At 38.0% G+C, this 26,793-nt stretch overlaps 1 protein-coding gene across 1 annotated transcript; it reads right to left on the bottom strand.

Moving 5' to 3' along the window:
• Positions 1-9,229: 9,229 nt before the first annotated feature.
• LOC138871076 (uncharacterized) lies at positions 9,230-10,796 on the bottom strand. Its single transcript, XM_070148929.1, has 3 exons — positions 10,471-10,796; positions 10,142-10,383; positions 9,230-10,023 (listed from the first exon to the last, which is right to left on the bottom strand). The coding sequence occupies exons 1-3, from the start codon at positions 10,794-10,796 to the stop codon at positions 9,230-9,232; spliced, it is 1,362 nt and encodes a 453-aa protein (XP_070005030.1).
• Between the last annotated feature and the right edge of the window lie 15,997 nt (positions 10,797-26,793).

Here is a 26,793-nt window from a genome sequence, read left to right as displayed (position 1 = left end):
AAATGTGTAATGAATTGAACCTGCTGTTTTCAGTCTTGTTTATTTTAACCAGATTACTCATTCAGTTCTTCATAGTTTATCTCATTGCCCTGATTAATACCATTTCGATTTTCTTCTGTTCTTCTGCCTTAAATCATTGTGTCTGAATAGGATTGTGAATTGGATATAGTTGTAGTTATTTAGGTGTTTAACCAAAAATTAGTTTCGGGTTTGAACTTACATAAATGTAACTTCAGACTTGTAAAGCTTAGGGTAATTAAGTAATAACAGTGGGGTCTCAGGGGGTAATTTGGGGAGTTCAAAGGTTTGAAAATGGTTTTGACTGAGTAGTTTGTCCAGTGGGGTCCTGGTGTGCTTTAAATTGAACTAGTGCTTATTGATAGGAGGGCGACTAAGGAATAAGAGGTGCTTTTGCTAATTGTAAATTAGCAACAGTAGGTAATAATGAAAAGATAAAATGATTCACATAGTAGAGGAATATAGTAGCTGGAAAGTAAAAAGAAGTGGAGGGTAATAATAAAAGGGTAATAGTAAAAGAAAAGGGAGGGGCTGAAAAGGGTCTGCTTTGGGTATAAAATAGGAGTCATTTGGGGACTAATGGGGGGACTGGATTTTGAGGGGAAAAGTCCAGAGTTTAAGAATGAATGAAAGCGGAACTTTAAACAAAGGGAAAACATTCATAGTTCAAGTTAAAAACCTACTGGATTTTATCATCAGAATTCAGTAATTTTAAAGTTGAAATAGGTTGACTTTCAAACTAAAAGTGAGGTCTTTTCATTACTTCTAAAATACCAGAACTGTTCCATTGCCCTTTCGCCCCTGATTCACTCTGTTTTTCTGCCAGTAATTGTTTGGCATTGTTGGTTTTCAAGTAGTATTTCCCGAAGTGTGCTATTGGACATCTGTTACTGTTTCATTGCTATTTCTGGGTTTTTCTCCATTGGTTTTCGAGACTGCTGGTTGCCGGATTTTGTTCCATTGGTTTTAAGTTGCCTGTTGGTTATTGTTGATGTTGTTGTTGTCTGCTACTGATCTACTAATCCTCACCTTCTTCTTCTGTTCTATTATCAGGTACACTACTTTGAATCACCTCGATGTTTGATTATTGAAGTTGAAATAAAATGGACAGAAGATTTCTGTATTTAACTATAGAATAATTGTATTTTAGTTAGATATTAGTTATGTGTTTCTTGTTATATGAAGGGTAGAGGCATGTAGTATTAAGACTATTTTTGTAAGATCATTGATTAGCAGCTAGATAGGGCATAACGTTAGCTTACAGACCTAAGATCCTTGAAATGACGTGAATATTAGTCAATACAGTATGCATGTTTAATTTGAGCAGAATTGTTAGATTGTTGAACTATTGGATGTATTTCTGTAGGAATTGCATAGTTATCAGTTTTAGTTTTGCTAATTCATATATTTAAAATAATGTAGCATCGGAATCACATCCAACTCGAATTGGTAATTAGTTAATGTGGTGAATCGATTTAATTGGTTGGTAAAATCTAGCTTTGAACTCGCGAATATTGGAATAGAAGTAACTTGAAGTTTGTGATTTTTTGAATCTTGTTAGTAACAAAGATCCGTAAGTGTTAGGCAAATATAATTGGTTAGTAATTTCGAATAATCCGTAGGCTTGATATATTTGAAGTGCGATTCAATGTAGTAAGGCTAAGAACACTAATCCAATAGGTTATTTAAGTTAATGATCAAGCTTAAGCAAACTTTCGTAATCATTAGTAATTAAGGTTGGCTTAGTTTCAAGTAGTTGAAAACAATTAGTTCCAACGGTTCATTTCATCTAACAATGTGGGTTTAAATTAGTTATAGGATAATTAGTTTCTTTTGAATATATATTGTTTGTCAATTCCGTATTTATTTATAATTTCAATTTCGGTAGTATTGGCTTATAGAATAAGGCATGAAATAATCTCCTTTTACGCAAGTTTGATTGCAATTTTCCGGTTGCGTTTGCTTTTATCCGATAAATAAGTGATGGCCTTTTCAAGCATGTAATTAACTAGGATTTTTCTCTTTTATTTTAGAGACAAACTTAAATAGATAATATAGTAACTTTAGGAATGTCCTTTTAAAAATTAATGAGGCGTGCCTCGCCAAAATAAAACGTACAAGCGGCGAGGCCCTCTATTTTTAATAACTATCTAGCTTTCGGGAGAGGCCGTTTAGTGAATATCCACGACCTTCGCCGAATTAATAACATGATAGTCTCTTTAGGCGCATGTTTAATAATCTTACCTTTCTTAAATTCGGGTGTGCATTTCATGCGACCCAAATCCAAATCCCAAAATGTCGAATCAAATGTGTTCAGGATTGCGGGTGCAATTCATGTGACGCGATCCAAAGACATGTTTCAAACGACGTTCAAATTTCTTTAATAATTTGAATAAAAGCGGTTCATGGTTGGAATTCGCACATAAGTTCATATTTGTATAAAATCAGATAATTAAGCCGAATATAAAAGTTGAGCGACTGTGCTAGAACCACAGAATTCGAGAATGCCTAACACCTTCTCCTGGGTTAACAGAATTCCTTATCCGAATTTCTGGTTCACGGAATGTTAAACAGAGTCATTCTTTTCCTCGATTCGGGATTAAACAGGTGACTTGGGACACCATAAATCTCCCAAGTGGCGACTCTGATTCTTTAATAATAATCCCATTTCAATTGTCCTTTAATTGGAAAAACTCCCTTGTACCTTTGCGAGTGTAGTAAAAAAGGAGGTGTAACAGTTGGCATCCGGTGGAAACCGAAAGGGAAACAGACCTCCTCATTTGGGGATCATCGGAGGGGGCCGAATAGTTATGTCCCAAATTTCCATGAATTGGGATCTAGGGAACGGGGACATCTTCCTCTTTGACGACTATGACCGGTGGAGATGATGTAGCAGTTACTGGTGGCGAAAACAATGTTGGCAAAGAAGGTGATGAAGCTGATGGCATTGTAGGTTGTGGCAAAAGCAGTGCTGGTTGTTGGTTACACATCAACCGAAGATGGAAAAGATTTGGTACCCAGCCTCACGGTAATCGGAATGGCGATTGGGACTCAGAAGCAAGATTTAGCATCTTCCACTACATCATATTCCCCCAGACCGTCAGAACGTCGTCCTCGATTGGCATAACTAGCTCAATAGATTGAGCATTCTGTTGGGCTGATGAAGGTCGTCACCTTCTCATCATTGGCTCCTCCATCATCATCGATCATCACCGTGTCTATGGCTAGCTCGGACGTGATGCTCATCACCACACTACCCACGGCTGGCTCGGGCGTGGCGCTCTTTGCCTTTTAATTTTAACCTTTGGCCATGGAGGAACGTCACTTTTTTTGTTGCTTGTTCTACGACCGGGGACTCCAAGAAGAAGCGCTTGCACTGGAAGTAGGCCCAATGACACCCTTTTAGGTGAAAGCCTCCTGTAGCAACCTTGCTGCATCAGCAGGATCAGCCAAAACATCCTCTTAGGGGATGATAACAGAGCCTTGCAGAAGACCTGAATTCAACAAGAGAGAAAAGTTAGCCAGTTTTCCTATATGAAAGGTAAAACTTGGGTAAGTTCAACCTACCATGGTTTTTTCCCTCCACCCGTATTTAAGGGCCAGTTCTTTCCATCGACGAGTCTTAGACGTAGTGACGTCCAAAATCTTCTGAACCCACTGGTCCAAGCCTTTAACCCTTGATGGTGTCCACCAAATTGCTTAAATAACAAAAGAAGTAGGATCAGTAGTAGCATGGGAAAAGCTTTAATCAGATGGAAAGACACATGTTGAACATACGATTATGATTGCATGATTTAGGAAAGGATGGAGTTTTAGTTGGGATGATGTCTCTGGAGGCAATTACAACAAGTGCTCCATTTATCCACGGTCGTTGTCATCGTCCATGCAGTTGAGCAAAGCATGGTGACCACACTTACTGAAGTTTATCATTCCCCCACGGAAGATCTTGAGGGAATAAAGGTTCCTCGGTCGATCCAAGGAGAGATCCTCCCCTGTCTCCTCGCATAAATGTCGAAGACATACAACTATCCGCCATACAAAAGAGCTCACATGTACCAAGCAGACTTGGTAACGGAAGTAAAACTCCAAGATAACAAAATCAAGCCCCCTACAGTGAGAACGGGCCCAGAGTGAAAGAGTACATGTAAACATACGTAAAACCCTTCTTGGAGAAGGTAACACGTTCAGCTAGGTCAGGAGCAATGATGTTCAAATCTTGACAACCACAGTCTTCCTTCATAGCAAGGATACTAGAAGGACAAATGGAAGAAGGATATACGCCTACAGCCCATTTGCGGGGATTAGCAATAAGGTACTTTTTGAAGTCCTTATTTGTATTAAGCCTTCTGGGGATAATGGTGCTCACTGTAGGAGGAGCAACATCATCATTGTTATCTTTGTTTTTTGAAGAACTGGAATTTTTGGAAGAGGCCATGATTATCAGAAGAAAGTAAGGGTTTTTATGAAGAAGAAGATTGTAGGAAGTTGAAAACAAGAGAATGTTGAATAATAAGAGTTTGAGAGGGTTTTGGGAAAATATGAAGTGTAAAGAGGAAGAAGGAAGCGTATAAGTAAAGGAATTGGCGACTAAAATCATGGCCATGATTACCCCGAGAACCGGTGAAAGTACTATTGAATTGTGGGATGACGCATGTTCGGAGCATTAAATGCAGAGAGACGTGTGTTTAATCAAGCGTCAGAAAATTTTCAGAGGGAGTCAGTAAATTTCTCACCAAGAAAGGTATCTTTACCAACTTCCCGATGACACAAGGATATGTCAACGGAAAGCAGCGGGACTATCTATATAGGGTAAATTTGGTTCCTATTAAATGCTCATATAAGAAAATGACACGTTGAAATAAAAATAGATGGAGCGCAAGACAGGTGGAAGACAAGACCGAGGGAAGCAGTCTCGGTTGGTACAGGAAAGCCCCTGAAGGGAATGTTGCTCCCAAAGATAGGTGGACACCTATCATCCGATAGCATTCAATGAGGAATATTAGAGAGTATTAAATACAGAATCCATTATAGAGAATATGTCATTCATAGCTTGCCATTACACATTCTTCAATGGCCCCCATAGTTATCATTTAAGAGGGGTTTGATCCTAGGACCTTGTTCCCTAGGTACCACTATAAATAGGGATTCCAACAACCATTTTAAGGAGGGAATTTTCTGATAATCTTATGCTATATGTTGTTCAAAGCTCAATAATATTTTATCTTTTCTTGCTTATAAATCGTTACTATTGCCGACGGAAACCCTGCTCCCGGAACCAAGATTTCTACTGTCTTATCTCAATTTCAACACTAAGTCTTAAATTCTTGTTTAATTTAATTTATTTATCATTTTGGGATCAAATTAATTCACTTATCTATAAACCACGTATAAATTCAACTATACCATTTTACGGGTAAACAAACAAAGAGTATAAAATATCGAGAGAATGACCTCTCAAAGAGGCACACACACAAGCGGCTGGCTCAAACTTGTCCCAAAAATTCTCCCCTAAACAAGACTCAAATTCTTTATGGCTACATTGTGGACGCTACTAAATAAGATGGAAGGACTAATCAACAACAACAACCCAGTGTAATCCCACAAGTGGGGTCTGAGGAGGGTAGTATGTATGCACACCTTCCCTCTACCTGGCAGAGAGGTTGTTTTCAGTAGACCCTCGGCTTAGGAAAGCTAAAAGGAAGGACTACAACAAGCACCTCAATCAGAAAACCGAAGTAAAAATATAAAACTAACACTAGGTACCACAATCAGAAAGCCGAAACAAAAGCAACAACAAGTAATAACACAAGTCAAGGAATAAGAAAATACACAAATGACACTAAGTCATGTACTAAAGTTACTATTACAGAGAAAGACCATGCTCGGCAAGGAAGGACTAGTCAAATATAAAAAATTTATAATTTTCTTTTAGAAAAAGGAAAAATCAAAGTAAATATGTTGTCCTTACATCAACAGAAACGAAAATCAAATATAGTTATAATCATTGATCGGCGATGACCCTCATGCTACATGGATGAGAAAGGAAAATTTTAGTTTGTGTCTCATACAACTGCATAAGTTGTATGAGGCAATTTTTTTATCTCACTGTTTTGTGGACCCAGATTTTTGTGGACTCAGAAGTGTAAGATTGGGGTCCACAAATTTATGAGATAAAAAGAAGCCTCATACAACTAGTGTAAGTTATATGAGACACAAAATAAAACTTCTCGATGAGAGAGCATTTGGAACGAGAGTTCTTTTTCTCCTATATTTTAATCTTAGATTGTAAGTATACTTATGTAGAATAAATTAAAACTAACCATAATTATAAATTGTTGTATTTACCCTAGTGATCTTTTAAAAGAATAGGCTCTGTTTCAACAAACGTAAACAGGAACCTAATACCACTGATCCTAATATTTAGGCAAAATTAATGAAAATTATTTAGATATGGAACTAATATTTCTCGACATAGCACTTTATCTGATCATGCATATGATTATTGGTATTAATTCGTCAGCTTAGAGTTCAAGATATTGACATGTGTACTTATATTGATTTGTATGTAATTTTCTTTTTTTTTGGTAATTAACTTTTTCATTACCAGGGAAAATATTTACAAGTAAATCAAACCCTTACATATTATTCTGCTTTCCTATACTTCACCCCTCCCCATTTTCCTATTATTTACACATTTCCTACCTATTACAATGGGTACCAGTCTACTCTATGTAGGATTTTCTCTGTATGCCTACTACTTCGACAATGAAGCTCTTGTATAATCTTCTTACATATTACCTCCCACCCTTTTGCCTTAGCTTGAAAAGTTCAAGCATTCCTTTCTTGCCATACATAGTACACTATTGCTGCTAGTGCCATTTTGTATAACTCAACTGCTGCTGTTTTCCTCTTAGTGCACATCTCAGCCCATCGTAGTTCCTCATCCCAACCATTTACTAATCTTTTAATCCCTTGCCATGCTAACAAGGTGCTCCATAATGTATTTGCATATGAGCATTCAAAGAACAAATGCTGTATGGATTAATTAGCTTGCTTGCACAGGACACATTCTTGATCCACTTGCACTCCCCAGTTCTGTATTCTATCTCTTGTGTATAATTTTCCATGTGCTGCCATAGTTAGTATAAAAATCCACCTGGGGCATCCTGTGTTGTGACAGACAACTCTTCTCCAACTGACTTTGTCAAATCTTCCTTGCAGTCTGTGATATATGTTTTTGATCGAACAATTATTCATCTTCATGATATCATCATAGCCGAAGCCTGCTTCCATAAATGTCTTCTTTGCTTTCATGATCTTGCTCACCATCCAAGATGTTTGTTTCAGCTGAGTTTCCCATATGTGTCGGTCTTTGATATAGTAACTATGCATCCATTGTATCCACAACTTCTTCTTTTCTTTGCAAAGATTCTTGTATTGTTTACATATGGCAGCTTTGTTCCAGATGGTTATGTCCATAATGTTGAATCCCCCAGTAGACTTGGGTAGACAAACTTTCTCCCATGCCAATAGAGCCTTCTTTGAAACACTTCCTTCTCCTGTCCACAAAAAACTTCTACATATTGCTTCAATTAGCTTTGTGATCTTTTTAGGGAGCACAAAGATTTGTGCCCAGTAGGTCTGGATAGAGAACAGAATACTCTTTATCAGTTGAATCCTTCCAGCATAGGATAGAAATTTGGCAGTCCATGAAGTTATTCTGCCCACTATCTTATCAATTAGAGGCTGACATTGTACTATGGATTTTTTTTTTGAATTTAATGGGGCACCTAGATATCTTACTGGCAGTTCCCCTCTCTAAATTCCTAGAAATTCTAGGATTTCCTCTTGAGCAGCTTGTGAGACCCCTCCAAAGAATATAGAACTCTTGTTTTTATTGATCACCCGACCAGAAGCTTTTGAGAACTCCATAAAGCAATGGAACAGTAGCTTAACTGATCCTATATCACCCCTGCAAAACAATAAACGATCATCAACAAAATCAAGTTGCAAGATTTGCATCTTTGCACACTTGGGATAATAGTTGAAGTCTGGGATATAATTCAATGACTTTAAGCTTCTTGTTAAGTATTCCATTGCCAGCACAAACAAGAATGGAGACATTGGATCTCCTTGCCTCAACCCCTTCTTAGCTTCAAAAGGCTTTGTCAGATTTTCATTAATCACACCTGTATAAGTAACAGTTTCCATACAAGCCATGATCCATCTCACAAATTGGTTTGGGAAGGCCAAAGTATTCAGCACTTGTTCCATGAATGGCCATTCAATTGAATCATAAGCTTTTTGCATATCCAATTTCATCATGCATCTAGGTGATACCCCTCTCCTTCCATATTCTTTCACTAGTTCATGACTCAGGATAATGTTATTAGTAATTACTCTACCAGGCACAAATGTAGACTGAGTGTTGTCAATAGTGTATCCATAACTCCTTGCAACCTCTTAGTTAATACCTTGGCCACTTTGTATAATACAGTGCAACATGAGATAGGTCTATATTCTTTAACACTAACAGGATTCCTGACCTTAGGGACTAAAGTGATTGATGTGCAATTGATAGGTCTGTACATATAGGTTGTTTCAAAGAATTCCAATACAGCCTGTGTTATATCCTCTCCTACAATTTTCCATGCTTTCTTAAAGAACACAACATTAAACCCATCATAACCTGGAGCTTTTAGATCACTGATGTCCTTCAGAGCTGCCCATACTTCTTCCTTGGTTACTTGCATGATCAGCTGTATCTGTTGTTCCCTTTTAATTTTGCACCCATCTTCATAACATTTAGATTGATAGTTGGGATACTTTCAGCTCTTGACCCCAGTAGCTTTTTGTAGTACCCTAATATTTTTGCTTTTATATCATCCTCCATTACAAGTTGAGCTCCCACATCATTTGTTAGACTTTGGATTCCATTCAAGTGGTTCCTATTCTTCATTTGTGCAAAGAAATAGGCTGAGTTTGAATCCCCCAGTTTCAACCATTGTACTCTGGATCTTTATTTGTATATACTTTCTTCAATCTTTCCCCATTTTTCTAACTTACACTTCAATGCTTTCTCTTTCTCAACCAGCTCCTTATTTTGTATTTTAAAGCTCATTTCCTCTTGCACCCCCTGCAACTCCCTCCTAACCTCCTTTATCCTTTCATCAACCCCTTTATAGTGTTGTATGTTTATTATTTTGATTACCTATTTTACACTTTTAAGATTATTCCATACTGCCTGTATTATCCTTTTTGTGCTCCTTTCCTTCCAAGCTATCTCAATTTGTTGCATGAATTGTGGGTTATCAGCAATGCAATTGAAAAATCTGAATGGCCTGTTCTTTTTTCCTTGTACATGAGTAATCACTAGCTTCAGTGGTGAATGGTCAGATACCAGTGGTTCTAGCACCTGCACTTTCACATTTGGCATTGTCATCATCCAGTTGACATTTACAAGTCCCCTGTCTATCCTACTATAGGTATGGTTGTTAGTCCATGTGTAACTCCTTCCCACATATTGTAATTCATTCATCCTTGTGTCCTTCATATACTCCTTGAAGTGTTTTGTTTCCATCTCTTGTACCTCAGATCCATATTGTCTATCTTGAGTATGTAAAACAACATTATAATCCCCCATAGCTAGCCAAGGACCCTGCTGGATGCTATGAATTTGTCTCATCTTACTCCATAGCTTCAATCTGTCTTTAATAGTATGTAAGCCATATATTGCTGAAAATCCAAACATGACTGCTTTTGAGATAATTCTGATTTGACCATGTATCAATTGCTCATCTACTTCCATTGGTTCAAATGTATATATCCTAGGGTCCCAAATTACCCAGATTCTGATCTTATGACTTGCACTAGCATTGGATATCCATTTCCATCCAGGTGCAATCTTCTTGATCACCTCATTTGTTTTGTGCTCTTTTACTCTGTGTTCTACTAATGCTATAATTGCTTTATTATTTCTTTTATAAACTCCCTTATCTCTTTTTGCTTATATGTTTTATTCAACCCCCTAACATTTCATGTTATCACACTCATACAGGTATAAAATAGGGATAGTGATATAGTTCCTGCACCTCTGAGCTCCTCATCTGCATTTTGCTTGTACCTGGTTCATCATATGTTTGGTCCTTTGCTAAACTTTGGAATCCATTTCTTCCAGATAGTTCCTGCTCCTCAAGTTGTTTAGCCTTAGCTTCCCTAGCTGCTGATTTTCCTAGGACTGTTATCCACCCCTCATCCTTTTCTTGTGCATCTTTGTCTTTTGATTCTGGCTCTAACTGCTGAGTAGTCTCAGTTATTTTCTGTTGTTCATTCACCTTCTTATCATTTCCACCATCTCTATCTGTTCTGAGCCAGACTTGCTTATTTTTTATCACATTCCTCTACTAAATCATCCTTTGTGGTTGTGCTGTTTTAATCTCAGCACAATCATGCCTTATTTTCAAACACTTTGTGTAGTATTTTGGCTCCCAGTCATAAGTAACTTCCTGCTGAATTAGTCTCTCCTTAGGGTCTTGTAGCTTCACTGACCTAGGTAGAGGTTTAGTGATATCCATTTCAATTAGCATTCGTGCATAAGAAATCCTAATTGAGCTAGTAATGCATTCATCAGCATACACTGGGTTCCCCAATATATTACCTATCTTGCTTAATGCTTTCATACTCCAACAATTGATAGGTAGATTAGGGAATCTCACCCATAAGGGAATAGTTTTCAGAACTTCATCTTGAACATTGAAATCTTCTGACCATGCTTTCATGATTATGGGCTTGTGGTTGACTGTGTGAGGTCCAGAGTATAGCACCTGGTCTCTTTCCTCCAAATTGCTAAATCTTATCACAAAATATCCTTAATTATGGTAATAGATCTGCGGTTTCACTGAGAATTTACCCACTGAGATCAGGAATCTATCCATTGCTCCAATAGTAGGCGTTTCCCCAATCACATACAGGACAATAGCAAATCTCCATTTCTCAGTTTCTAGTTCAACATCTTCAATTTCTAACTTCTCTATTTTCTCGCCAATTTGGACTACCGGGGCTATGAACTGTAAATTCATACCTTTCATGGCCAATTTGTTACCTACCACCACATTTGCCCAGGATTGATTCCTCTGCTCATTCCTTGTCTCATCTTTTTCTCCACTTCCAATAGTACCTGAGCTTCATGGTACTGTTCCATTATTGATCGGTTTCATAACTCGTGTTTGCGCTTTCTCGTTCCTAGATCCACCACCTACAGCTTGTACAGCTACAGGTGTAACAATAACTTCCTTCGATTTTCCTTTATCCAGTGATAGATCTGCTTCCTCCTTGCTTAGCTCGCTCTGAATGCTCCTAGGAGTTCAATTTCCAGTTGGTTCTTCAATTCGTATCCCTTTTGGTGACACAAACAATTCTAATACAGCATTCCTTGTTTCTGTAGATCGTTGGTCGTTGATTGGAATCTTCGTCTGGTTTTTCTTAGGTCTGCCTCTCCCTCTCATGGCTTCCAAGCGCACGTTAGCTAGGCCACGATAACGTGCACCGAGAGAGAAAGTTTTTTGTATGTAAATTTAGATGCAATAAATTTATACATTACATTTAAATTTTAATATTCACTCTGTTTCAATTTATATATTACAAATTTTTTTATTCGAGTTGCGCGCGAGCACGCATACACACACACGTACACTCACTCGCTCTCTCTCTCTCTCTCTCACACACACACACACACACACACATATATATATATATGTATATATATTGTGGTTTGACCTTTTAAGTTATCCAAATAACGCTAATGACTAAGACTACTGAGATAACGTGAAACAAATATTACACTCAAACGAATTGATTGTATTATCTCACTAAACGGAATTACAATAACCAAATAGAAATAAAATAGTAGAACACAATATTGATGAAAAATAGAGAGAAGATCAGAAGAAAAATTACAAATAAAAAATTAAGAAGAAAGAGGAAGAGGAATTAAACAAAAAGAGAGAGATGCAAAACAGATTCAGAAGAGGAGATGAGAAGAACAGACTGAGCCAAAGCTAAAACATCATTCGCACAATCCCTTCTTTCTAACCCCTAATTCTTTTTAACCACTTGCTAATTGGGTTGCATCCCAAATAAAATTCTTTAATATTTTACTCGGCACAATAATGTTCAATTGACCCAGCCTCATTCATCCTTTCTAGTCTATAGACCCATTCAGCTTGGTTCACAACATAATGTGTATCTTTAGTAAAGTAAAGATAAATCATATAACAACGAGAAATATATCAAAGAGCAACAAATATTTAACATGATTCGGTCAATTGACCTATATCCACATACAGAGATGAGCAATTAACTATTTAACAGAGAGTACAAAATATCAAGAGAACAACATAACAAAGAAGTACACACAAGCGGCTGACTTACACTTGTCTCAAAAATTCTCCACTAAACAAGACTCTCAAATCTTTTATGACTATATTGTGGACGCTACTAAATAAGAAGGAAGGATCTTCAATTTATAGAAAATCAAAACCTTTTTCCTCCAAAAAAGGACTAGCCAACTATAAAATATTTATAATTTCCTTTTAGAGAAATAAAAAACTAATTGTAGTAAATATGTTGTCCTTCATTTAACAGAAAAAAAATCAAATATATATATAATTAGAATCATTGATCGAGGATGACTCTCATGTTATATGCGTGAGAGAGAGCATATGGAAAAAGAGTTCTTTCTCTTATATATTTTAATCGTTGATTGTAAATATACTTATGTAGAAAAAACTAAAGCTAATACAGTCAGATCTCTATTAATTGAGCTAGATTGAGCAATTGAAATACAACATGACACATGCAAGAACAATTTCCATTGATTGAATTAAAAGAATCTAGAGAGAGAAAGCTTGAGCTTAGCAGATAGGAAGAAGGTCGGTTATGTACAGGTAAATCTGATTTCCAGATTAATGTACTATATAATAGCCTATTTCTAATACAACTAACTACCTCAAACTGCCTATTATTACACTTTAACCCCTGACTTTCAATACTCCCCCTCAAGCTGGAGTGTTAAAGACATCAAATACTCCAAGCTTGGAGAGTAGTAGCTGGTGTTGTACTGTTCCTAAGCCCTTTATCATCAAGTCAGCTAAATGTAGCTTGGAAGGAATGTAGTTGGTAGTGATCAGGCCTACTTTGATTCTTTCTCTCACAAAATGGCAATCGATCTTTATATGTTTTGTCCTCTCATAAAAGATAGGATTTGCTGCTATTTGTATCGCAACTTTGCTATCACAATGTATATGTATTGGCTTCTTCACTTTCACTCCCAATTCTCCTAGTAATCCTGTTACCCAAATGATTTATGCTACTACAGCTGCCATGCTCTTGTATTCTGTTTCTGCCGAGCTCCTACTGACTGTTTGTTGTTTCTTAGACTTTCAAGATAACAATGAGTCTCCCAACTTCACAACATAGCTTGCGATTGATCTCCTAGTATTGGGCCAAGCAGCCCAATCAGAGTCACAGTAAGCTGTGAGTGTATGAGTTTCTCCTTTCTTCAAGAATATACCAAGGCCCGGTAAACCTTCGATGTATCTGATGATCCTCATTGCTGCATTCAAATGAGGCTATTTTGGCCTTTGCATAAATTGACTCAGAACCTACACAGCAAAGCATATGTCTGGTCTTGTGATTGTCAAATATAACAGCTTCTCTATCAGTTTCCGATATGTTGTTATATCTCCCAGTTCTGCAGCTTCAGTGATTCCCATATGCTTATCATAGTCTATAGTTGTTAGCTTGTGATTGAGTTCCATTAGTGTGGAAGCAGGTTTACAACCACTAAGTCCTACTTCAGAGATCAACTCCAAAACATATTTTCTTTGATTGAAAACTATTCCTTCTTTTGACCTCATCACTTCTAAGCCCAAAAAATACCTCAGTTCTCCCAAGTCCTTCATATTAAAATTACCATGCAAGGAATCCTTTGCCTCGTGTATCAAGTCAGCATTGCTTCCTGTGATTAGTAAGTCGTCTATATACACTAGAATGACTACAATACCAGATCCACTTTTTTTAGTAAAAAGGGAATGGTCATATGTGCTTTGTATATATCCAGCTTGCACAAGGGCAATGGTTAGCTTTATGTTCCACTCTTTAGAAGCCTGTTTGAGTCCATACAGGGATTTTAACAACCTGCATACCCTGTACTCCCCCTGTTGTTGAAAACCCTAAGGCATCTTCATGTGGACTTCTTCTTCTAAGTCACCTTGAAGAAAAGCATTATTAACATCCACCTGAAACAAAGGTCAGTCATTTGATGCTGCAACTGCAATGACTGTCCTAACTGTGACCATTTTTGCCACAGGTGAAAAAGTTTCATGGCAGTCAAGCCCTTCCTATTGAGTGTAGCCCTTGGCTACTAACCTTGCTTTGAATCTATCAACCTCTCCATTTTCCTTGTACTTAATCTTGTACACCCATTTTGACCCCGCTGTTTGCTTTCCTGGTGGTAAGGGTACCACCTCCCAAGTTTGATTATCCTCAAGAGCTTTAACCTCTTGCTTCATTGCCTCAATCCAATTCTTATCATTTGCAGCTTCTTTGAAGCTTCTAGGTTCAGTGAGAACTGAGAAAGCTTGTAGATATGACTGATATGGGGTGGACAAATGTGAATAATCAACATGGTTGGATATAGGATACATGTGACCTAATGATCCTTTTGTAGGATTCACATAATGTGACCTGATGATACTTTTGTAGGATTCACATAATCCTTCATCCAGATGGGAGGCCCTGTTTTCCTCTGAGGTCTGTTAGTAGTGCATTGGGGAACATTATCTTGTGGAATAACTGATGGTGTAGGTTGTTCATTGGTTTCAGTAATTACTGGCTCAAGCTGCTCATTAGCTTCATCAGTTGATTCAACAACAACTGGTATATGGTGGTCATGTAATGGACCTTTCTCATTGTCAGTCTCAACATTATCTTCAGTAAGTGAAGCATCTGCATGAGGTGCTGGGGATGTGAGTTGATCATGAGCATCAACATTTACACAGGGATCAGACATTATGAGCTGAGTTGACTGCTGAAGAAATGGGTCACCTTGTTCAACAATTGTCATTTTTAAAGGGAAGCAATCTTCTCTAAACTGAACATATATACTAACAAAAAAGGACTATGTCTCCATATCATATAAACTGTATCCTTTCTGAGTTTCAGCATAACCTGTGAAAACTGCCTTCCTTGCTCTAGGTGCAAACTTATCTCCCTTAGGCAGATTGCTTGCATAACATAGGCAGCCAAATACCCTTAGATGATCCAACCTGCTAAGCTTCCCATATAATAATTCAAAAGGTGTTTTCCCTTCCAAAACGTATGAAGGTATTCTGTTGATCAAATATACAGCAGTCTTCACACAGTCACCCCAAAATTTGATAGGTACCCCACTCTGAAACTTCAGTGCCCTGGCTACTTCCAAGATATGTCTGTGCTTCCTTTCAATCACCCCATTTTGTTGGAGTGTATAAGGACAACTACTTTGGTGTAAAATACTAAGAGATGACAACAATTCATTACGCTGTGTAATGAAGAACTCAGTCTCATTATTAGATCTTACAATCTTAACACACACATCAAACTGATTCTGAATTAAAGATAGAAAATTCTTCAACACAACACAGACTTCACATTTTGATTGAATCAAACAGGCCAAGTGTATCTGCTAAAATCATCAACAACTGTAGTAAAACACTTTTTGTATCATAAGTGGGTACCTTATAGGGTCCCCAAACATCTAGATGAACAAGTTCAAAAATAACAGTGGACTTAGAATTGCTGACAGGAAATGGTAATCTACATTGTTTAGCTAAGGGACATATAGAGCAAGATTCTAATTGTCTAGTATTTATTCTGCCTTTTAGGGATGAAATGTGTTTCATAGCCTTCAATGAAGCATGACCTAGCCTGAAATGCCAAAGTACACTCTCTGTGTGTTCTTTTGATACTGATCCAGTTGTTGCTACTGCACCTCTTTCTTTCAGTATATACAAACCTCCAGACTTCTTACCAATCCCCAATACCTTGCCATTGTAAAGCTCCTGTAATAAGCAGAAGTCAGGGTAAAATCCAATAAAGCATTTAAAGTCCTCTGTTAGCTTTGCTACAGATAATATATTAAACTTAAAAATCTAGCACATATAGGACATCTCTAATGCACTGATCTCCTAGAATCACTGCATCCTCTGTGTGTGTTATCTCAGCTCTACTTCCTGTTGGTAATTGCACTCCACTTCCTTCATTTACCTCTAATCCTTTTTTATTGTTTAAAGCTTCCTTATTGCAAGTAATATGGTGTGTTTCTCCAGAATCTACTATCCACTCTCTTAGAGAAGCACTGGATAATAAAGCAACAATACCTGCCATATTGATAGAACTCTCACCACCAAATGGTTTGTTCAGCAATCCCACCAGTTGTTTATATTGTTCTTCTGTCAGAAAGTGTCCTTGTCCTTGTGAAAGACTTCCACTACTGTTGTTTTCTTCTACAACAACATTGTTGACATAAGTTCTTCCTCCTGCTCCTGCTGGTTCCTTTTTACTCTTGAAATCTGCTGGATATCCAACAATTTTGTAACCGTTTTCTTTTAGGCGTCCTTTGTAACACAATGCTCACAGATTAGCCCTGCTTTCTTAGGCTTGAAGCCTTGAGTTCTTCCTGCTAACATAATTAGAGAATCTCTATTTGCATCACCAACACCAATACCTAACGATCTTTGACTTTCTTCCTGTGTTACTATAGCATATGCTTCATTTACAGTAACTACAGGTCTTCTTAGCAGCACATTACTCCTCACATTACTATAGCTTTCATTTAATACCATTAAAAATTATAATAACCTCTGATTAGCTAGATGTTGTATGGATGACCTAGCTTCTTCACAATCACATGAAGACAAAGGAACTAACATATCTAGCTCACTCCATAGATCATTCATCTTCGAGTAGTAAGTAGTTACAGAATCTGTACCTTGTCTCAAACTCGTGATTTCTGTCCATAGATGATATATTCTAGTCAAATTGCATCTATCAAACCTTTCCTTGAAATCGCTCCACACTTTCCTCGTACTAGACGCAAACATGATGTTGGGCATCAACTCAGCTGCAATACTGCTACCAATCCATGAAAGTACAATCACGTTGCACTTCTCCCATTATTCTGCGAGTTCGCCTCTGAACATAGTTTTTACACAGGTTCCGTCAACGAATCCAAGCTTACTTTTGCCCAAAAGAGCTAGCTTCATTGCCCTACTCCACAAGGCGTAATTCTCAGGCCCTGTGAGTTTAATTAGGACTAGAACTAGTCCTGGTGCATCTACCGCTTGAAGAAACAACGGATGATTGCATTCGAGTGAAGAAACCTCATTTCGTGCCATCCCGATTTAGTCTAAAACAGTCGATTTCATCAGATCTCAGTTCAATGGTCGCCGGAAGTCACGTCGGAGCCCTAATTTCAGAATCGCTGCTCTGATACCATATTAATTGAGCTAGATTGAGCAGTTGAAACACTACATGACACATGCAAGAACAATTTTCATTGATTGAATTGGAAGAATCTAGAGAGAGAAAGCTTGAGCTTAGCAGTTAGGAAGAAGGTCGGTTATGTACAGGTAAATCTGATTTCCAGATTTACTGTACTATATAACAGCCTATTTTCTTATACAACTAACTTCCTCAAACTTCCTATTATTACACTTTAACCCCTGACTCTCAATAATCTCTCTATAACAGCATCCTTATATAACAACACTTCACTATAAAAACTAAGTTTTTTCGGAACCACGTTTCGTGTTATGTTATATATGTTCTCTATAACAACACTTCACTATAACATCCAAAAATATTCAGAACAAACGAGGTTGTTATAGAGAGATTTGACGATAGTAGTTATAAAATTATTGTACTTACCCTAGTGAGCTTTCAAAAGAATGGATTCTATTTCTAACAAACATAAACAGGAACCTGATACCATTAATCGTAATATTAGGGGGCAAAAATAATTAAAAAATATTTGGAGATGGAACGAATATTTCTCGATGTAGCACTTTATCTGATCATGCACATGTTTAATGCATGGTGTCAGCTTAGAGTTCAAGATACAGATATGTGTACTTATATTCATTTGTATGTAAATTTTGATGCAATAATTTATACATTACATTTATATTTTAATATCTTTCCGTTTTAATTTATATATCGCAATTTTTTTTATTCTACTTGAACACACACATATATAGGTTTTCTCGGTTTGGTTTTTTAAGTTATTCATATAAGGGTAATGACTAAGACCACTGAAATAATGTGAAATAAATGTTGCACTCAAACGAATTGATTGTATTAACTCAGTAAACGAAATTACAACCAAATGAAAATAGAATATTAGTGGAATACAATATTGACGAAAATATAGAGAAGATGAGAAGAGAAATTACAAACAGAAAGCTAAGGGGAAGGAGATGAGGAATTAGAAAAAAAAAAAGAAGAGAGAGAGATGAGAGACAGATTTAGAAGAGAATATGAGAAGAGACTGAGCCAAAGCTGCAACATAATTCGTATAATCCCTTCGTTCTCACCCCTAGTCCTTTTTAACCACTTGCTAATTGAGTCTGTATATCAAATAAAATTCTCCAATATTTTACTCGACCGAATAATCTCAATTGATTCAATCTCATTCATTTCTTGTAGTCTATAGACCCTTATAGAGTATACTATTGGTTCACAGCATAATGTGTTTATTCACAGTTATATTATCCTATCTAAATGAAATCACTATTTTCTGTCAGTATCGCGTCATATCCAAGCCCTTGTTACTTATCTTTGCTCTAATATGCACATGTGATGCCACTATTGACATGAATTTGGATACATAAAAGGAAATGAGCAAATGGAATAGTTATAGGAGTAATTAATTCTTTCTTTAACACTCCTCATCGATCTTTTCTTTATAGGATTAATTAATTCTTTCTTTAACCTTCCTCATCGTTTATAGTAAAAGCATACCTTAGCTTTATCAAGTAGTATTTTTTTTTCAAAAGAAAAGAACTAATATTTGCTTCTAGTGACTTGTTTCAGAAAAGAATAATGCAAAATAACCCCAAAAAAAAAAAAAACAACGCTTCACGTTAGTTACAGTTGGAGAGAAACATAAGAAGCAAATAGTGAGGCCGAAGCTAGAAATAAATAGGATACTCAAAATTATGTCTAATATATCTCTCCTAAACCTTATCCTTGATTTATAAAATTATATGTTCTGTCGACAATTTGATATAACATATAACAATATAAAGAGCTTGCTCCATCTCTTGAAAATTTACAGTTACAAAATTTTGTAAAAATTGCACGGGGTGCCCTATTTGGTCGCCCTCATTTAATCTATACCCATGTTTTTTAAACTTTTAACTTGTACCTACTTTTTAAACAACTTCAGCTCCCTTTCTCCTCATCCTTCTCCTCCTTCATTTTCTTTTTTCTTCTTCTACAATCAGATCGATGCTACAATTGTCTCTGTATATGAACAGGAAATAATCTACCACCACCAGCCCAAGTGATCAATCTTTTGAAGTCAAGAAACGTCCAAAAAATACGAATTTTCGATCCCAATCAAGATGTTTTAACGGCATTACAGGGATCTGATATTTCTATAATTCTTGGTACCCGAAACGAAGACCTGCAATCACTTGCTAGTGATCCAACTTTTGCTACAAATTGGGTACAAAACAACGTAATTCCACATGCTTCAACTGTCAAATTTACGTACATTTCAGCAGGTAATGAAGTCGTACCAGGACCATTAGCAAACATCGTATTAGGAGCAGCGTTGCAAAATCTCGACTCTACACTGAAAGCCAACAACAATAGCAGGAAATCTGATTACATCTTGATAGTGGGATTCCCCAGTTACAAAGACAAGAACTTCAGCTCTAGTCCCAGTTACAACACGGAAACTTCAGCTCCAGTTACAACACAAAATCTTCAGCTCTAGAGCTGAAGTTTCCAGTTACAACACAAAGAGCTGAAGTTTCCAGTTACAACACAACTTCAGCTCTAGAGCTGAAGTTTCCCAGTTACAACACAAAAACTTCAGCTCTAGAGCTGAACTTCAGGCCCGGCTACTAGAATGCTGAAGTTTTGCGTGATTGTCTTTGCTACTTCAGCCCCGTGTGCTGAAGTTATGCGAAAAAACAGGTACGCTTACAAATTTTTTTGCAAAGCAGACACAAGTTAAAATGTGACACAAAAAGTAGGTATAGATGCAAATGCCCCCAAAATTTACTGTAACCATTAGGGGTGTAGAAAAAAAATCGATAAATCACATCAAACCAATAATACAAGTCAAATCGAAAAAAAATCGATTAATGGTTCGGTTTGATTTGGTTTGGTATTTTAAAAAAAAAATCGGCCATAATTGGTTTGATTTCGTTTTAACTATAAAAAATAAACTGAAATCAAACCAACCTGTCATATATATATATATATATATATATATATATATATATATATATATATATATATATATATATATATATAATTTGTACAATATATTTATAGTAGTGTAATTTACAAATACTTCTTAAATATTTTCATAGTTTTTGTCATTAAAATATTAATTTAATTTTGGACTTAGAATTTTTGAATGGTCCAATATGTTCAATAGATGTTAGTAACTCAAATAAGCCCAAACCAAAATCAAATTAATATTAATACTAACAAAAAATATTCAATTCAACACTAGAAATGCCAATAGTATTGGATATCTATTTGTTAGTTTTGCATTGATTTAGAATTTAGATAGTAAATGCATAACTTAATTTTATTTTTTTTCTCTAGTGTTTAGTCATATAGTTAATATTTATTAGCAATACTTATTTTAGCATGACTTTGTATTTTAAAATAATGATCATTTTTATTATGGCTTATTAATTAGCAATATGTCTTTTATGTAATTTTATTATCTTTTTATTGAATATTTTAGTACAATGCTATTACTCATCTCACATTTTGTGTTATTTTCTTGGGAAGCACCCTATATAGTTGTATTTTACTAGGAATAAAAATATACTTAGAGCACAAGTTAAATATTTTGTGCTATAAAGGCTTTATCCGTAAAAAAACAGAAAACCCAGAGAAAATAAAAAAATCCAAAAAATCGAGATTGAAAAACTAGTTTTTTGCTGGTTTGGTTTATAGATTTAAAAATTTAACACAATTGGTCTGGTTTGCTAATTAAAAAACTCGAACCAACCCGACTTATGTACACTGCTAGTTACTACCTACAAACATGGGTAGATATAGGGAGCAGAAGTGGGTTCGTCTGGACCCACTTCGTCGAAATTATATTGTGTATATATGTTTATTATAAAATGAATCCCCTTGAAATATCCATGAACCTTAGATCAATGGACAAAAGGGTTCATATTCTTGTTTGACCAAAAAGTGCTAAGCTTTTCGTTAAATCAATTAATAAAAAAAATGGAGGATAAATCTTAGCCAAATATAATTAACTCTAGATCTAAACATATTGAATATGAGAATCGAAGGAGGCCGAGCTTATATAACATTTCTTAAGATGATTAACAAACATCATACATAAATGATAAGCTTACATCTTTGATACATTGTTCCGTACTAGTGAGAGCAAAGAAGGAAAAGAGGGAAAGTCGTTGATAACTATGAGATCTATCTTTATTGATTCTACAATGATGATTATAAAGGGTCGTAATGAAAATCTGGGTTTTTGCTTTGTTGTTGGAGGTCCCCTCCTATTTTCATCTTTGATACATTGTTCCTCTTTTTTTCTCGAATGTGAACCCCCTCCTTTTTGCCTTCTTCTCTCATATATATATATATATATATAACCAATATTCCCCTTTATCTAACGGTATTTAACCAGCGTACCCTCTCATGACTGTACTCTTCCTTACTCGCCCAAGTATTACGACATATGCTCTGACGTGTAAGCCTTCTGATGGCTCGATCTCGGTAGTGGCTGAGATACTCATCGTTATTATGCCTCATGGGTACGACTATGGCTTGGTCGACCCCTTATCATTCCTTTTAATGATAACCCACCTGTGGTCAAATTTTGACACATACAGTTAGTCCCTCCGCCCGTTGAGGTCGCCTCTTGGCGAGCTCGATGGGCAGATTCTGTTGATTCAAAAGTTAGGAGAAATCTGAACGTTTGACCAAGAACGAGGTCCTTATGGAGAGGTAGCGACATGACGCTTCAAGAATTTCATTAGACCATTACATCAGTTCAGAGTTGGATCGTCACATCAATTCAGGGTATCATGAATATTTATTATGCGTCATGATGGCGTACATTTCCCAGGCACCGTATCGTTTCCTGTGCCCTTTCCGTTTTCTGATTGGCAGCTCTTGGATTTCCTACTTAGGACATTTATGTCCCTATAAATAGGGGAGCCTCTCAATTGATTGTTGCGCTTTTCAACTTGTCTAAGAAAGAACTTTGCAAACTTCCTCCTCCTTCTCTAGTCTTTCATACTTCTACTTTCGCTAGAATTCGCTGTGACCATTGCCTTTTTTCCTTTACCGTTCTTGTTTATTTCAATCAAGGAAGACAAATGGCTAGTGCTCCTTCCTAATCTGATAGATCTGTTGGTGCTCCGGTGCCGGAAAGTGTCGTATCCCTATTCGAAGAGGGAGTGGAGGTGGTGGAAAACGAGGGATTTCTGATGGTGGATGAGGTAGTTCCTCGTCCGGGGAAGATGAGGACCGATTTTAACAGCCTTGTTGGAGATGAACCGAATCTCGTTCCTTCCATTATAGATGAGGCGGCGATCACGGCGCTCAAAGCTAAGTGGGGAATCCCCACTCATATCGAAATGGTGCCAGCGGGGAAGGATATTATGCATTTGCACCACCCAGGATACTGCGCGTTTCACGCGTACCCCCTTTGTTATCGGGTACACGCTTCCCCTTCCTTCTTTGGTGGTGGACTCCTGCCGCTTCTATGAAGTGTGCCCGGCTCAACTCTCTCTATATGTGTACAAGCTCTTTCTTATGCTCATCAAGTACGCATAGCTGGCCGGCGGAGGAATGTTCCTAGGGAACATGCTCGACATCTTTGCCCCTCATTTTCTTCAGGGTACGATGATCCATATGCGCCATCGAGGAACCAAGAGTTTGGTGGTGAAGATGGAAGATAAGGCCAATCACCGCTTTTGGGAAAGCTACTTCTATGTGCGGATAGAGCACCTTGTGGCAAACTCGGCAGGATTTCCATAGACGTGGAACTTCGATCGTGAGTTTTCCTTTGTTTACTTTGTGATTATTCTTAAGACGATCGTCGTTCGCCTTCCTTTAGAAGACATCGCTGAGGACTTATTTTTGCTTTTGCAACCGAGAGACTACCTCCCCCGCTAGTTGTTGATATCTGCGAGTGGGTAAGCGCAATTCTCCCCCACACGGTGGGGATTCGTGAGTAGGCGCCCTTCCATGAGAAGATTGGGTGCAAGCCTCTTACTGGTGAGTTGGCTTGTTGTAGTTTTAGTTTGTTACCTGCTTCATAGTTTCTTTAACTTTGTCGTTATATGATCTAATCCATCCTTGCTAACAGGTCGGAGAGGGGTGAGGAGGACGAGGACTCCTTCGCTCCAGGGGCATAGGCAGAATTTTTCTCAAGCGGTGTCGATATTTAAGAAAGTGAATAAAGAAACACATCGACGTAACAATATCATATTAAAAAATACAGTTCGAATACTATAACTCTCCTCGATGAGTTTTATTTTTTTTAAGTTGAATTTGTTGTTTTTTATTTTTATTTAGTATGCCCATTAAAAATAATTTCCAAATACCCATTTTTCTATAAAGGCATTAAATAATTACTCAAAAGCACATCCTTTATTTGATTTTGCAAATTGGTATTAAGAAATTCCGACACCCAAAAAAAACATGACAACTAACAATGGGATTAACATCCTATATGTTAATATAAGAGTAATGTTTTAATAGATAGGGCATAATTTTTTTTAAATAAAGCTGTTGGGGTACAAACATGACAACTAACAATGGGATTAATATCCTATATGTTAATATAAGAGTAATGTTTTAATAGATAGGGAATAATTTTTTTAAAATAAAGTTGTTGGGGTTTGTATCCACGACCTAAGAGAAGCAAAACAGGGGGCTTGACCAAGTGAGCTGAGGAACTATTTGTTTCAAGAAATGTCATTTTTTTAATATCAACGTTATATTTTTTTTTCATATTAATTAAATAAACATATTTAGTAAATTTTTTCGACGAAGCGGTGTCGGATGACACTGCTTAAGCCAAGGTGCATCCGCCCCTACTTCGCTCGCCTTCCGTCAATCGGTGCCTTCTGCCCAGCCCACACCAAGAGTTACTACAGGTGAAGGCATGGGGAGCCTAGCTGCTCGTCGGACCGCGCTTGCGGCAGAAGCCGTACGCTTGGAGCTTGTTTCTCAACCGGAGACTTCGGCTCCTATAGTCCGCTCAACGGGCAAATCTTCCCGCATTGGCAGTGGCGAGACCCCGTCGAAGAGACTAAGTGTAGTGTTGGAAGGGGCTTCTCCAGCCGAAACATATTCGAGGGCAACCTTGCCCCAGCAGTGCCCAAAACTAGCGGTGGTGCCAACCGGCCGTGGAGACGACGCCCGTTGCAAGCGTTCAAGGGGCTAACATGGCGGAGAGACAGAGTTCCGAGGATGTCATTGCTATTTTGGGTGGCCCTTCGACATCCCCTCAGAACCGTGCCCCCTCTTCGGCCAATGATAAGTGGAAGGGCGTCATGGTTGAGGATTATGAATCAGAGTCCGACATTGATCCTGAGGACATGAGGATGTTCGAGGAGGGCTTTACCCTAACTGTAGTAAGAGCGTGAGGCCCTTCCCGAATACTCAAAATTCCGTCGGATCTCAACCTGCTGCAACACGCGGTGGATTTTGTGCCGCAGTTCGATCTTCTATGCTCCGCCGCTGAAAGCGGAGCTCTTCAGGATGTCAGCGACTCCGATTTGTCACGCGGTGTGGCCGCGATGGGCCTAAGGGTGAGTTCCTTTTTGTTTTCTTTGATTTGTGACCTTTGTCTTTACTAACTCCTTTCTTCTCTCTCTTCTTCCTTTTTTTTTGTAGACTTACATGCTAGAGGTTGAGAGTGCTCGTAGGGTCGAGACGCAGGCCGAGATTTTTCTGAAGATGACCGAGAAGTATCGATGGTACCGTAACAGATGCCGTGAGATGCACGAGCAGCTCAGAGTGGGCGCCAGTACCCATTCTACCAGGGAGGAGTTGGAGAAAAGAGATGAGGAATTGATGCGGTCTATCCGCAGATGCAGTGAGCTTGATGAGTTGCTTCATGCCAAGGACGAAGAGCTTGAGATGGGCAAGGGGGTTACCGCGAAGTGCGAGGACCTTCAGGTGAAAGTGCTATCTTTACGAGCTGAGCTTGAGCAAAATGCTACTAAGATCGACGCTCTAAGTGCAGAATGGACGGAAAAAGTGGCCGAGCTAGAAAAGAAAATGGCCGAGATGGAGAGAGCTGAGAATGCTCAAGTGTCAGCTTTGGCGAGGGCGGCGGCACTAGAGGATACCATATGTGTCCTCAAGTCCGATTAGGAGTTTGAGAGGGAGACGCCCACGCTAAAGGAGGCACGGCTCGAGGAGTGAATTGGTGAGCTTGATCGGGACACTTTGATCTTGGGAGACCAAGTTGCTGCTCTTGAAGCTGAGAAGGCGCAGTTATTGGCTCAAGCTCCCCCTCAAGAGTCTGCTTCAGCCACTATTCCCCTCCACCTATATGAGATATGGGTCCATGCCTAGGCTCAACGTGATATATACAAGGGTTTATGGGAGGCGGGAAATGTTCCAGAGGCCGCCTTTGAAGATCTTCGGGTGAAGGCACGCGAGGCTCGCACTGCCTGCGGTTACGATCCTGTGACGTCGGAGGTTGGTATGGGTATTGATATTAAGGATGGGCTTCCTTCTGATGATGATGATGATGCTGGGGAGAACGGCGATGGGGATGATGCCGAGTGAAACTTTTGCTGCAACCTTTGTACTTAGCTTTTTTTGTTTATTTTCATCTTTTCTTGAGGGCCTGTTTTAGCCTTCTGTAAGGTGCGGCTGTTGCGCAAGTATATTTGAATGAAATAGTTGTTTCACCTTCATTTGTGTATCTTTTGATTTTCTTTTTCCTTCCCTCCCGTCTGTTATATTTTCTTTTGCGTAGACCTTCGGATTTTATTTTTGTGATGAGTCCCTAATCTTTTTAATTGGGAAACCGACCTTGCCTGAATCGAGAAGGATCTCGTCGTGTGAGTCTGAATGAAGTCACTTTGGATTTGCAAGTTCGGGCGAGATTGACTTCTGGTTTTCCAACTTGGGAGGAATCAACCTTTATTCAAACGAGGTCGAATTGGGACTCGCCATCTTGGGCGAAGTCAGTTTCGACTTATATATTCAAGTGGGATCGAGTTCAGACTTACCAATTTAGGCGATGTCAATTTTTTCATATGTATTCGAGCGAGGTCAAACTCGAAGTTGCTATCTTGGGCAAAAGTTTGACTTATATATTCGAACGAGGTCGAACTTGGAGTCGCCATCTTGGGCGAAGTCAATTTCTGACTTATATATTCGAATGAGGTCTAACTTCAATCTGTCAATTTGGGTGGACGAATTTTTACTTTTCTTTGGCAATGGCCGACAGCCGCAAATATGTGAATTTGAGAGATCAAA

The sequence above is a fragment of the Nicotiana sylvestris genome, chromosome 6 (assembly GCF_000393655.2).
Source record: "Nicotiana sylvestris chromosome 6, ASM39365v2, whole genome shotgun sequence".
Taxonomy (NCBI): Eukaryota; Viridiplantae; Streptophyta; class Magnoliopsida; order Solanales; family Solanaceae; genus Nicotiana; species Nicotiana sylvestris.
Note: the sequence above shows the minus strand (reverse complement) of the source record. Positions and strands in the feature narration are given on the sequence as shown.

Bases quoted from the DNA above. Each gene is read 5' to 3' on its own strand.
- LOC138871076 (XM_070148929.1), bottom strand. From the start codon at position 10,796: ATGAAAGCATGGTCAGAAGATTTCAATGTTCAAGATGAAGTTCTGAAA. The intron at 10,384-10,470 runs GCATGATTGTGC...AGTCTGGCTCAG, and splicing joins ACAAAGTGTTTGAAAATAAG to AACAGATAGAGATGGTGGAA. The intron at 10,024-10,141 runs GTACAAGCAAAA...AAAACATATAAG, and splicing joins CCAAACATATGATGAACCAG to CAAAAAGAGATAAGGGAGTT.